The sequence below is a fragment of the Protopterus annectens genome, chromosome 14.part0 (genome assembly GCF_019279795.1).
Source record: "Protopterus annectens isolate FY-2018-M chromosome 14.part0, PAN1.0, whole genome shotgun sequence".
In the NCBI taxonomy this organism is placed as follows: domain Eukaryota; kingdom Metazoa; phylum Chordata; order Ceratodontiformes; family Protopteridae; genus Protopterus; species Protopterus annectens.
Window position 1 is genome coordinate 770,969,786 of NC_056748.1, and position 14,684 is coordinate 770,984,469.

General features: G+C 42.1%; 1 protein-coding gene across 1 annotated transcript in view; it reads left to right on the plus strand.

Moving 5' to 3' along the window:
- SHLD2 (shieldin complex subunit 2) overlaps positions 1 to 14,471 on the plus strand; it is a 355,664-nt gene extending 341,193 nt beyond the window's left edge. Inside the window, exon 8 of the mRNA XM_044056504.1 lies at positions 13,806 to 14,471. Coding sequence (XP_043912439.1) covers positions 13,806 to 13,978 — 173 coding nt within the window. The 3' untranslated portion in view covers positions 13,979 to 14,471. The remainder of the gene's footprint in view (positions 1 to 13,805) is intronic.
- The last annotated feature ends 213 nt before the right edge of the window (positions 14,472 to 14,684 follow it).

A 14,684-nucleotide genomic window follows, 5' to 3' on the forward strand; every position in this document is an offset into this window, starting at 1 on the left:
CCATTGCCATACTCTTAGGGCTTCTCAACAAAGGGGGTAAGATCTGGTTCCCCCCTGCTTGTTTATGTACCAAACCACAGACATATTGTCTGACTGTATCGCAGTAGTCCCTAGAGGGAGAGAGTCTTGAAGTGCTTGCAACGCAAGAAGCACTGTTCTCATCTCTAGATCATTTATATGCAAGTGAGCTTTGTGTTCTTGCCATGTACCTTGGACTGTTCTTCCCAGATAATGCCCCCCCCCACCCTATCTGGGAAGCTTCTGTGGTCACTGTAGCTACTGGATGTGGAACAAACGGTCTGCCTATTGTCATATGAGTGGAGTGTATCCACCATCTTAAGTTGTTTTTGCAAGATTCCGTCTGATCAGATGAGACATCGGAAGCTCTTGAAGTGACCTTTGGGAGAATAATAGCCATTGAAGGATCCTAGTGTGCATTCTGGCAAGAGGGACCAGTGTATTCATGCAGGCCATTGTTCCTAGTAATCTTAGAGTTATCTTTGCTTTCACTTTGGACTTGGGAAGGAGGTGAAGTATCTGCTGTCTGAGTGCTATAACTCTTTCTTTTGGAAGATGTGCTACCATAGATGAAGTGTCTAGATCTGCGCCTATGAATGTAATATGTTGACAGGGCAACAAGGCACATTTTTAAAGTTTACTGTAATGCCCATCTGACTGCAAATGTCCAAAGTTAGGTCCCTGGCTTGTAGGAGTAGATGCTTGGTGGTGGCAGGTAGGAGCCAGTCGTCTAGAAAGGGAAACACACGGAATCCTAGATGTCTCAGGTGATCCATGACTACTGCCATACATTTGGTGAACACTCTGGGGGCTGTAGTGAGACCAAAGGGCAGAGCTCTGAACTGGTAATGGCTGGCTTTCAGCTGGAAGTGTAAGTACCTTCTTGATGTTCTGTTTATTATTATGTTATAGTAAGTATCTTGAAGTTCTATCGAGCACATCCAATCATCTTTCCCCTAAAAAGGGAAGTATAGACTGCAGTGTCACCATTCGGAACTTTGATTTCTTGACAGATTTGTTTAACTTGCTTAGGTTTAATATGGGTTTCCAGTCCCCTGTTCTTTTTGGCACCAAAAAGAATCTTGAGTAAGTTCCAAATCCTATTTGGTCTGCGGGGACTTCTTGGATGACTCTTTCTGTGGAGCAACTTTTGAATCTCTATAGTTGCTTATTCCCTTAGATTTGGTGGAACATCTGGGATTGTTTTGGTCTGTGGAACAGGGTTGGAAAAAGGGATGGAGTATCCTGTGGATGTTATATTTAGTATTTGTCATTTGTGATATTTTGCCAGGCTTCTGGGTACATTGACAAATGTCCCCGACTGCCTATAGAGTATAGCAGTCGGGCCTCCTTTCAAGAGCGCTGATAAGGGTGTCCGTGAAAGGAATCATGGTTGCTCTGGTTTTGTGGGCCCCCTCTGCCTCTCTGGTGGCATCTGCCGTTATTACCTCCCCCTCTGCCCCTGGGGAAGGTATCACCCTGTGCTTCCTGGAAAAAATCTCTGGGATCTCTTCAACCACATCTTTCCACTCTTCTGGCCTTTAGGATGAGGTCTTGAAGGTACAGAAAGACGTACTCCAATGGTAGAGAGAGTTTTCCCTTTCTGCTCGCACCGGGTTAAAGTGTCTTTTACTTTGGGTCCAAAGAGTGAAGAACCATCAAAAGGGGCATTAGTAAAGTTAGACTTAAAGGGCTCTGCAAAGTTGCACAAGCATATCCAGGAGTGTCTACTAAGGGAAACTTCAGAACCTGTTGCCCTGCTCACTCCTTCTGCTGCATAGGATATGAGCCTTATGGAGGAGTTGGCAATGGAATTTAAGGTGGACAGCTGGGAAGGAGACCTTCTCATTTACCCCCGCTGCTAATGAACCTTGTAGAGTATCTGCTAGCTCTTTCAGGAGATCTCATTGTAGCCTTATAAAGTGGGATAAGTAGTTCAGCGATCGCAGTGAGAAAGTCACTGAAGAAAAGACATGCTTTCCATATCTGTCCATCGTTCGAGAGTCTTTATCCGGAGGATGAACAGATGAGGAAGTCTCTACAAGTTCCTTCTTGGTGGCTGCTGCCACCACCATAGCATCTACGGGTACCTCCTTGGTTAGAAAATACTTGCCCGAAGGAGCTGACCAAAATTTGTTTGGCCTCCGAGGGACCGGTTCCGTAGTGTCAGGTGACTCCCTCTCCTTTCGACTAACCAGGTCCATTAGCTCATTGAAAGGCGGAGACACCCAGGAGGCTGAAGGTTGAGACCCAAAAGCCTTCAGGTACACTGACTCATCATCAGAAGGAGTGGTGGCCTGCTAGCCGCCTCTTTGCTTGAGGATCTCTAGAATATCTGCAAATGAGATATCATCAGAGGACAATCGTGGGGACCCTTCTGACTCATCGAGGTCAGTGTCTGAAGTGATGGATTCATCTGGGGAGTCAACATGCTTCCTCTTGCAGGTTCTCTTGCGAGGTGGCTCCTCAGAAGGATATTCTGGCGACGCCTCGGAGGAGAGGCGTTCGCCCAATGGGGGATCTTGAGGCTCTGGATCTCTGCTGTCCTGTGGAATGGGTGGTGCTGAGACAGTAGCCTGTGCCTTAGGGGGACAAGTACTGGTATCCTCCTGTGGTGCTGAATGGGTAGACAAGACACTCCACGTCAGCTGAAAGGCAGATCCTGCTGGCTCCGAAGACTCTCCCGGCTCCAAGGAGACAGAGGAAGGCAACAGAATCAGTGAGATCGGACCTGAGGCCGATGCGGGAGCCGAGCTAACCCGGGCCGATGCTCCGAGGGGTAGACTCGGCACTGAAGAAGATCGGGGCCGAGAATCCTCCCCCCCCTGGGGCCGACCAGGGAACCCCAGCTCCCAGACTCCCCGGACGGTGCCTAAAGAGTCGGAGCAGATGTCGGCTCCATGAACACTAAAGAGAGTCCCAGAACCGACAGGTCCACAGTAAGTGGTACCAAGCACCCCGGCTCTGAAGGACTGGCTTGGCTCGGAGGAGGAACAACAGAGGGTACAGTAGGCTCCGAGACCAAATGGGTGGGAGCTGAGAATAATTTAGTCAACGCCGGCGACTTTAGGAGTCTGCGCACTACCTGTTCCACGTCATCATCTGATAAGCTCCTTGTAGACTTGAAAGATAGGGAAGGAGAGCGAGACCGATGAAGGACTGGCGATCTCAACGTCGGAGAAACCGGCAAAATATCAATGAACCAGCTCCAAGTGGAGGTATCTTGTGGCTCCGAAGGCTTTGGAGCCGAAGTACCAGGCCTATCAACCAAAAGGACTTCTGTCGGCTCTGAGGACTGTGAAGTCGAGGAAGTAGTGGCCTTTGAAATTTTACGAAGTTTGACTGGGGGCTCTGACTGAGCCGATGTAGCGGGTGAATGTCTTTTCTGAGACTTATCCTTTTTAGAGGAAGGAGATGAAGAGGAGGAAGAAAAACTATGGATGGCTTCCTCAAAAGAAGGCTTTAACAGCCCTTTTAGAATCAACTTGTTTCTCCTTTCCTGAAGTATTCTAGCACTAAAAGAATGACAGAAGGTGCAGTCTTCTTGGAGATGAATGGCACCAAGGCAATAAACGCATATAACATGTCCATCCGTGATGGACATTTTTTGTGAGCACTTCTGACATTTCTTAAAGCATGAAGGCTTATGTTCTCTCTCTTTTTGGTCTTTAGACATTGTCAAGGTAAGACCCTAAAGGCGACAGCAACAACAACAAGAAAAAATTAGCTAAGACTAATATAGCTAAAGCTACACCATAGGTTACTACAGAACAACACAAGGAGTGACAACCAGGGGAGAAAAAAATAGAACCTCTAACTCAAACGGTTTTATTTTTTTACAAGACAGTAAGACACTACAAGCCCTCTAACTTAAATGGGCAAAAAGCTATCTAACTTAAACGAGCTATAAAGAGACCAACAGATGAACAACTACTACTACATGGAATACCAAAAGGGGTCTACAAAGTGACAGCAAAAGCCATGTTAAAGGGGAAAAAAACTGTCACTACCTAACAAAGAGCAGCAAAGAGGCACAACAAGTTAAATCTAATAAGATAAAAGCTATATATATATATATATATATTATATATATATATATATATATATATATATATATATATATATATATGCAAATATAACAAGTTTTAGGCAAAGTAGTAGAAAAAATTGACACAACTTAGCCACGGCCAAGATGAGTGCATCCAACCTCGTAAAGCAGCAAACAAAATCTGGGGAATTGCACCACTGCATTGTGGGATACCTTCTTGCCACGAGCCAGGTTTGAGACTTTCAGCTAAGTATTCGGCCGAGTCAGAGCCGAGGATTGGCTCCGAACCCATCATTGTAAGAATGAAGGTGAGATAGGACAACATAACATCAACTAGTTTGCAGTGACAAGCACTGACCCCAGAGTTACAAACTGGATAGTCCTCATATTACTTTATATTCTCACTCTAACTGTCTAATCAATAAAAAAGGGCCTATTGACATGAAAATGAACTTTCTCACTATCTCCTTTACCAGCTTGGTGGATATGGGCAATTTCAGGCAATGTAGAAACTGCCTCATGTTTAATGTCAACCAAACTGGTATGGTATGTTCATAGTTCATAGTTCCGTACTAGGCTAACTGCCCTTGTGGGACATTTTTAAGCCTAGCCAATTACCCCAAGTGAAAATCAAACCCTCCACCTTGTGTCGGTAAGGTGAACACCTTAACCATTATGCCAACCCCTCCCCCGGGGGGGGGGGATTGAGAGATGTATTTGTACAATGCCACTAGAGGCAAAGCTCTCACATAAAAGCACTCCTAATATCAGTAAGGTTGTCAGTAGTATACACGCTGCACACATCACACACAATTCAAAGCAGACACATAGACCCACATATGTTGAAGAACTTAAATGTAACATTCCTAAACCCCAAAGACCTCCTACATGAAGTGCACATAATAAACACCCCCATCAGCCCTGAATGCTCTCTTTCAAAACAACACCCACATCAATGCATACAGCCACATCTCATGGAGCCTCTACTTCTAAGCCCATAAGGCAAGCCACCACACAAGCCAATATTCTGGTCATTTCAGACTCCATTGTGAGACACACTGATCTCCCTCACACCAGGCTGAGTAAGGAGAAAGTCACAGTCATTTGCTTATCAGGGGCCAGGATCCACCACATTGTGCATGTACTCAGGCCATTGGACCACAAGTACCAGTATGACTCAGTCATAGTCCATTTGGGTGTAAATTATGTACCTCCCTAGGCTATATGACGGGTCTATATTAGATGAACAAACACTTAAAATGTCAAGTACGACATGCTCGACAGCTTTTAAGCGAGCATTCATCTAAGCGAAACCCCAGAATGTCGAAACAAAGAGTTTTGAAAAGTTATAGTTGGCCAGCTGTCAGAAAGCCAACGGCAGATGGCTAAAATGTACTGTACACCATTAACCCCCCCCAAAAAAAAATAAATAAATAAATCAACAAACAATAAAAGTGGTCGCCCCCACACACCCCCTGCTTACATATACCAACTCCGAGATCGCACCACAGTGGAGGGCTGTCATAACATTACACAGGGTGAGTGATGAGGGCCACACCACAGTGGAGGACTGTAAAAATGGCTAAATAGGTTGAATGTTCTGACATTAGCCATTGGCTTCCTGATGACCGGGCAACTATAACTTTTCAAAACACCTTGTTTCGACATTCTTAAGTTTTGGTTAGCTGAATGTTCGCTTAAAAGCTGTCGAGCATGTCATACTCAACATTTTAAGCTTTCATTCATTTAATAGGGAACCCTATATGATGAGAGATATCATGGAGCTCTTGGAATATGTGTCTCAAACCTGGTATGAGCCTAGCATTAAACAGCATTTTACCTTCTCCAAGGATGATGCCACAATATGAACAAAACATGACTGACTTTAATAATTGAGTTAGTTTCTGGTGTCATTCTAAAGGGGTGCAGTATTTGTCAGCATGGAAGAAGATTGTCACCAGACCACACTGCTTTGCCAGGGATGGTCTACACCTCTCCCCTCTAGGCTTTTGAATACTGGCTATAACATCCTTCTCCCCAAAGTGCCTTTTTTAGGCAATGCCAAACTGAAAGAACTTCTGACACAGCAACTCAAAACCAACAAAATCTAAAGGTTTTACTGCTCACTGCTTGGCCTCTAAACAAAAAACTCCACTCCCCAGAAGCTCTCTTCACCCTAGAGAATGCTCACTCTGTGTAGTCACTGAAACATGGTTTAAAGCTATGAAGAGCACACCGACACTGCAAGGTTATAATGTCTTCCACATATTCAGACCAGCTACTACACAGACAGGGACTAAATGTTGAGGTATTTTGATTCATATTAAAAATAAGTATACCTCAAGGCTGGTGAAAGAGGACAATGCACTTGAGCTTCTCTGTGTTCAAATCACAACAGGCAGAATTCATTACCACCTCTTTGCAAGCTATAGGTCCCCTTCTATGACCAAGGTAACCCATGCCATGTACTTAAACTTACTGGAGAGACTCATCATCCAACCCAATACCATATTCATGGGTGACTTTAATTACCTCACTATTAACTGGAAGTCATATATGACACCAAACGTACAGGCACAGAGATTCCTGGGTTTTGTAAACACAAACTCCCTAGACCAGATTGTCAATACCCCAACCAAGGATGCGACCATAATGGATCTGATCCTCACTAATATGGGAGATTGCTGCACACCTCCTAGTGTAATGTCTTCTCTGGTAAGGTCAGACCACAAATGGTCTCATATGAAGTAAAAATAAAACCTGGAACCCCAACTAACTCTAGAATATTCAAGAACTATTCTAAGGTTAACTTCCTACTATTAAGTGATAACCTGGCAACATTTCAAGCCCCCATAAACCATGAGAACACTGCTACCTACGCAGAACTGTTCACAGAAACCCTATACAAGCATGCCAATAGCTGCTTTAAGGCAGCTTTACTCACCATGAAGAAGTACAGAACTAACTCAAAAAACAAGCCACCCTGGTGGACTCACAACATCAATAGGCTGTATAACAAAAGGAAGAAAACCATGGGAAAAAGGAGGTGCAGTACCCAGCAGGATAAAAATACTTTCTTCAAACTAAACAAACAACTCTGAGGACAGTTTGAGGTAAATTTGACCTCCTGGGTCAAGGACAACCACAAGGCATTCTTTAGCTATATCTGTAACCTCAAAGGCAATACACAATTGTGTGCAGAGCTGATTGTAAATGAAGCCACCAATACTGAGCCAGAATATATAGCAAACCTACTGTCTGACAAATTCATCTCCAACTTTATCCATCTCTCCCCCTCAACCTTCCCTCAGGACATACCATCAAATATAACCCCCTGCTATCAATAGATAACAGGTCCTTAATACTCTCTCTAAGACCAAGAACACTACATCAGTGGGCCCAGACAATATCCCAGGATGACTTCTGAATTGCATAAAACATGACCTACCATGCAGTCTGGAATTGCTATTTAACTGTAGCCTCCAAAAAGACTTGAAGCCTCATGAATGGAGAACAGCAACAGTCATCCCTCTGCACAAAGGTGGGCCATCTACAGACTATTAAGTCTCACTAGTCTTGTATGTAAAGCCATTGTAAGAATTATCATAGAGATGACCAATAATGACACAGGAAACCTCCAAACACTGGACCCAACCCTGTTTGGTTTCATCAAGGGCAGGTCATGCCTACTCAACCTGGTGAACTTCTTTGAGGTCACCAAAGCAATGGATGAAGGCAAAATGGTTTACACCCCCCCTTGACTTGGTCAAGGTATTTGACACAATAGCCCATTCAGCATTGTTGACAAACTTAAGAGGTTATGTACAAACCCTTATGTCACCCAGTGGATAGCCAGCTGGATCACAGACAGGAACAAGGAAGTTAGAATTGGGGATTCCACCTCTTCAGAAGGACAGTCACAAGTGAGTGCCTCAGGGATCAGTACTGGGGCTGCTTCTTTTTTGGCATTTACTTCTCTGAAATCAAGGCTAATGTCAATGGCCTCTAGCTGACTAAACTTGCAGATAATTGCAGATTAGGAGCTGTCATTGAATCACCCACTGACACAAATATTCTTCAGGAAGGGCCGACACAGACAAACTCCCTAACCCAATTCAAGTGCCGGTGTCAGAGCAATGAACTAAAACTAAATTCCAAAAAAATGTGTAATAATATCCTGTACTTACGTATTATCGCAACCACACACTGTTAGCATTCAGGGCTTTCTCAGCAACATTCCATTGTCAGTTAAATAACGTGCTGCCGAGAATGCTGTGAATGCTGACGGTAAGTGGTTGTCATAATACGTTACTAGTTTTCACCCCACTCATCTTTCATAAAAATAAAATGGCAAGTAGAAAACTGCAAGTGGTTTTAATAAGCATACCTCTCCTGCGTGTGTATAGTAGAAAACACGTCAGTGAAACAATGAAAAATGCAAGTGGTTTTAATAAGCATTTCTTTCCCACCTGTGTACGGTATAAACACGGCAATCAAACAAGGAATGGCGAATATACTATAAACCTTTTCAAAATGGAATATCGGTTATAAAAAAGAAGAGCACGACATAAAAGCACAATGGCAAGTAGAAAACTGAAAGTGGTTTTAATAAGCATACCCATTAAAACTATACCAGTCAACAAATGTAAATAAATGTAAATTTATCCCTGATTAGGTGACAGCTATGTGAAAGCTATCTGTAAAATTGCAAAAGGTAGTGTTACACATTTTGTAGAAGGAAGCTAGAGGGTTATGCAAACATTTGACCATTAGTTTGTATCCAATGTCTGTTTTGTGCCGTTGCCTTTACTGGGGGAAACTGTTGGCTATAAACAGGTAAATGAACAACCGCTTTTCAGGGCATGAGTTACTTCAGTAATATCACTGAGAATGATGTTGTCAGCAGTATCATACATTCACTGAGAATGATAATTCATTGACATCAATAATTTGCTTAGCTTCTCAGGGATCCAATGTGTTTCAGCCTGAAAGAAGATGGAAGATACTCCCAACTGTTTCCTGAGGGATGGTCTGCATAACCGACTGCCTTAGGGCTTCTGCAGGCTGGCTAAGAGAGTATGGTTTACGTATTTTCACAACCACACACTCTCAGCATTCTCGGCGGCATGTTGAATGGAATGTTGCCGAGAATGCCTTGAATGCTAACAGTGTGTGGTTGCGATAATACATAAGTACCTAATATCCTTCAGGAGGTCATCCACCCCTGGTAACTATCATATTGATAACACACCCCTAAGACTTGACCAAGTAGTCAGGGACTTGGGGACACATATATACAATAATCTAGCCTTTCACCATCATGTGTCTATAGTAGTGAGGAAATCATTCTGTCTTGTGCAACTTGTAAGCAAAGGTATGACATCTAGGTCCAAGGAAGTCATTGCTCCACTGTATCCGGCATTCATCAGACCTATCATTGAGTACAGTGCCCCCTTTATGTACCTAATCAGGCATATCCAACAATTGGAATGCCCACAGAGGTTCCTCCTACAGGCTGTTGAGGGGAGATCTATGCCTGGCAAACAAGGCATTGCCTGACCACACTCTGATGAACCTCCTGCACATCCGCAAAACAGACAGCACCAGAATTACCCAGTCTAAAGTCTTAATCCTTGCCTGTGATATAAATAGGACCTTCTAGAGAGAGAGATATATATCCCAGAGACAACCCCTTCTCTGGAACAGGCTCCCCATCCATGTGAAGAAGAGTTCCTCCCTAACCCAATTCAAACATAACTTGGACAAATGGATGGGGAACAGGAAATACATCCATGGTTTGGCACCTATGTCTTTAGTGGACACAGGTTCATCTCCCAGGTTGCTGCCTGTAAATGTTTCATCTCCCAGGTCCCTGCTTCCACTTATCAAGGATACCAGAACTTTTCAGAGATTTGGGATGCATGGCTAGGCTTAAAAAGGCTCTTGTGGTCCTTAGCCTAGTAAAACCTATGAACCTATGTTGACCAGAGAGTTCAGCCAGGGTTTGATACATTTTAATTTGGGCTAAAGGCTATTTTGTGAGGATTGTTTTACTCAAACCATTTTCTTCAGTAAATATAAATATGTTACAAAGCAAACTAATCAACAAGTACACTATTTCTCTGGCTGCCATTTGTCATTGCACGACATACAACATGATTAGTCTAAACTCAATGCAATGGTACTTATTTACATTACCCAGTTCATACTGCCTCCAGAAGGTTTCAAGAATACCCTATCCACCATGTTCTCCTGAACCTGTGTCCACCATTCTGCCCCTTTTGCTCTTCCACGACATCTCTCTATCTGCCTATCTACTTAGCTGCCAGAACTTCAGCATTTGTTGCTCTCATGTCCTTCCTGATCTCCTTACCCAGTTCTTTACATTATCATCATGACTTAACTCCTACAGATACTCTAGCTATGCTCCCAGACCCTCACAACGTTTGCAGGTGATGAAAGTTTCCTAACACACTTTAAGACCTTCTTACACCACCTTATGCTACTTTCCTTTACACAGACTATCCTGCCACCTTCTTCCAGAGTCTTGCATTTTTACAACTTAATTCAGCCCCACACTCCCTATCGAGATTCTTAATCCCAGTCTCCCTCGGCAATTCTCCATCACTTTTTCCTTCCTGTAGTCTACCTGGGGTCATGCGCTTATTGTTAATTAACCAACCCTCAATTTCTGTGTTACCTTTAATACTTGATCCCATCTTTCCAAACTTTCCCTTTTGGAATTCTCCACCACTCCCCATCCCATTCCAGCATCCTTTCCTAGCACCTTGTAAGTTCTACAAAAGACTTCCGCTTTTTCCTGCTTTATTACCTGTATCACTCCTTACTCTTTCAGCCTTTCTTCCCCAGTTAGTGACACCGTGCATTTTATATAGACTCCTATAGCTTTCCGAATTTTATCATACATCAACCATCCCTTCTCCTCTAAGCCAAAATTAACCTGTAAGATCACTCATTCCCTGCATAATCCTTTCACATCATTGTACATATCTCTAGCATTTTCAGCACTTTCTCCTTCCATCCATTTCCTTTCAACTTCCCTCACTTTGCAGTTAAAGGGCTGTCCCCCACACCCTCTCATATAGCCCATCGTGAACCTTTATACTAAACTTATTGTTTCTTCCACAATATGATCCCTAACTCTCTCTGCTACCTTATTTCCAAAATATTCTACCCTTTTATGCTTCTTCTACTCATCTTCAGCAAATTGGCTGTCACCACATATCTAACAAACTCTGGAAGACACCCTGCCCCCTCCCCTTTCCCAGCCACTAACCTTCTCATTGCTATTCCCCCTTGTCTCCTCCAAATAAGCTTACAGTATAGGCCTTGTAACTGATCCAACACCTCTTTTTTCTGAATAAGAAAAAATATAGTGGACCCAGTGCAACATCAGTGGATGGATCATTGTGTCCACAACATCCATCTGTACCATCATGTCCCCAATTAAAAAATCTTCTGTTTTGTAAGAGTGCCTCTTTAATAGTGGGAAAGAGCCTCTGCCCAAAGTATGTAACCCCCTTCCTTCCTTGCCAATGGTAACCTACTTATACATTGCCTCCCATGTAAGTACCACCACTGAACTTGGCTCAAGAAATGTTATGCTTAATCTTTAGCAACCATCTAAATTCTATCAGCACTACCTAAAGTCCTTTGTAATGTTTTCTTCAGCAGAACAATATAATCCACTATCAATGAATAGGTCACAGAACACTCCAGCCCTGGCATAGTCCACACCCGGGTGACTTTTCCTGGACATGTTACAAACTGCCTCCTCATTGCTGGTTCATCATACATTACTCTGTCCAAGATTTGTCTCCCTTACACCCTATACAAAAGTGTTCAGCTAACCAAATCAAATGCTTTATTTATGTGTATCAGTATTCTCCCTCTTCCGCAGCTTCTGCTGTTCGGCTAATATATAAAATCTAATATTTTTCTCCACTTATCCTCCAGTGGCTTTCCCTTTATAAAAGGCATTTGTCCTGAATGCAGTAGCTTTGAGATTACCACTAAAACCCAGGCAGAAATATTGTCACCCCCATTTCTCAATGATATTATGTAATAATGTGCTATGTTATCTCTCTCCCCACATCTCTTTTGGGTAAAACAAAATTTACTTTATTAGATAACCTCAGGAGGCACAAATTCTTATTCAAAATTACTCTTTGAGCTCCTTTAACACTTCCTGTTTTACCAGCTTACTAAAATTTTTTTAAACCTGCCCTCTCCCCTAACTTTATGCCCCACCCCCATTGACTTTTCACCTCGTTTACAAAAGTCTGTATCCAGATCCTCATCTCCTACTTGGTTAAGATCTCCTGTCTACAAAATCATTCGCTTTCACACATCTTATCCCATTCTTCCCTGCCTCTTTCGTGTATAGTTCCTTACAGAAGGCAGTAAACACATATCATTCTCCCTCCTTTTTTGTACACATGTACTCTCTTCTTGGTACCATTCCATCTAGGTCTCTGCTGCCTGTGCTCTTTTATCTTCCATTAATGCTTTTCACCCCCTATGTCCCCTTCAGCACAGCTTGCTTGGACCTCACTCTGATGAACCTTCTGTTCATTTGTAAAACATACACTATCAGAACCAATAGATCCAAATACCAAAATTTTGCTTGTGACATAAATAGGACATGTTGAAGAGATAAATACATATCTCATAGAATTCTGATTCTAATTGGAAATTACAAATTCACCCCGGCTCTGGCACTATGTCTCCGATGAACAGGGACAGCCAGTAAATCTTGTCATAACCAAAAATCATCCCCTATATAAATGTCTATAACATAAACCTTGTTTGTGGCTCATATCTAGCTTGCACAGTTAGGCTTTTAATGTCCCTAGCAGTTGTTATCCGAGTTTACACCTACAAACCTATGCTTGTTTTCTCTTTACCAAATAAACCAATGCCATCCCCACCAAAGGGTCATCAGTCCATGATCTAAGCCAGTTTGTCTTTGCCTTCCTCTACTTCCTTGCCTGAATACTCATTCTTCTCCCCCACTGTAGCCGCTGAAGCCTTGCTTCCCACCCCTTGATCTCCTCCCAGTCTTCCCCTTTTTTAATGACTTCATTCTACCTGAACTTACCTCCTTCATTCCCCATCCACCTCATTTTCTGCTATTAGCTAGATATAAGATGCATAGTCCCTTGTTTTTAAAAAGAAATTTACATTTTTTTCATTACTGAAACCTAATAAATATGAAACTGTATTTCTGAATTAAGGTCTTTGAGGAATCCATTATGGGTTACCCAGAATTTCAAGGTGTGGTATATAAAATATATTCATTATATGGTGTCTTTCTGGGGTTGTGGTCGTACCAAAGAATGGGGGAGGAGACAGCAGAATGTGATTAAACATCGTCACTAAAAATAGAATGTATTATTAGCATCATAATGTATAGCAGTTTTTGAAACACTGTGTATAAAAAAAAAGAGTTCATGGAAATGATACTAGTAAACTTTTTTGAATGTATAGTGACAATTATGAAACAGTAAGTCAATATTAAACAAAATGATGTCTCTTTTGCATCTTACTTTCGAATGATAACCATTGTGGAGGGTCAGTTTACAGTTCTAACTTGCATGTAGTACAATGTTAAGCATATCACAAAGACATGCAGCTTTGTGCAGAAACATGGATTGCACACCATCTTAGATATTTCATTTAATAAAATAACTGATATAACCTATATGTTTCTCCGCAGTCCCTTCCTCAGATGTGACCTATGGAATGGTTGCAGCAGATGCTTGTCATTCACTCGTAGCAGATCCTCCAGAGACATACCTGATGACCATTAGAAGTTATTTCCAGATGGATGAAAACAGCATTACTTTATATCAGGAATTCAATTTAATTGATCTACATGTAGAACTCTGATTGGCAGATGTGTTTTTTCTTTAAATGAAATCAAAGAAACCATATTCAAATATAAGACACACTGACTAGGAAACCTTGTGTTCAAAGCTCTGAAATGAGACTTCTCTTGTCACATTTACTTTCAATATCACTGTCTTCTCTCTGTTTGAGTAATCGTCTTGCATTGAAATCAAGTCAACATGTCCTGTCACTTTATGTGTATTGCCCATTTTATGTTTAATGACTATGGTCCCATAATTTGTGACCATATTGTGCAGTATATACTGGGGTCACTAGCTCCATCCATCTTGTTTGTGTCTATTAATTCACTGTAAGAATAATAGACAAAATTAATTTATTAAATGAATTCTGAAATATCTAATCTGACTATATTGCAGCTGGCACACAGTGAGAATCTGTATGTGGTTGCAATTTAAACATGTATATGTGTTTGTTCTGACAAAAAAAAAAACAGCATGTAATATTAAAACATATGTGGTTCAGATTACAAAAATGAAAATGTCTTCATTTCTACATATACTTAAAGATTTATCTATTGTCTCAGGCTGTCGCTGTCATTATTAATCGTTTCAAAATAAGCAGTGCCGAGGACATAGGCTGTGCTGTATTTACTCATACATGCTTGGAGTTTGACCGTAAAGTCAGAATAGTCTAACAGCAGTAGGTAAATATTGCACAACTGACCCCCCCCCCTCCCTGGTGCACA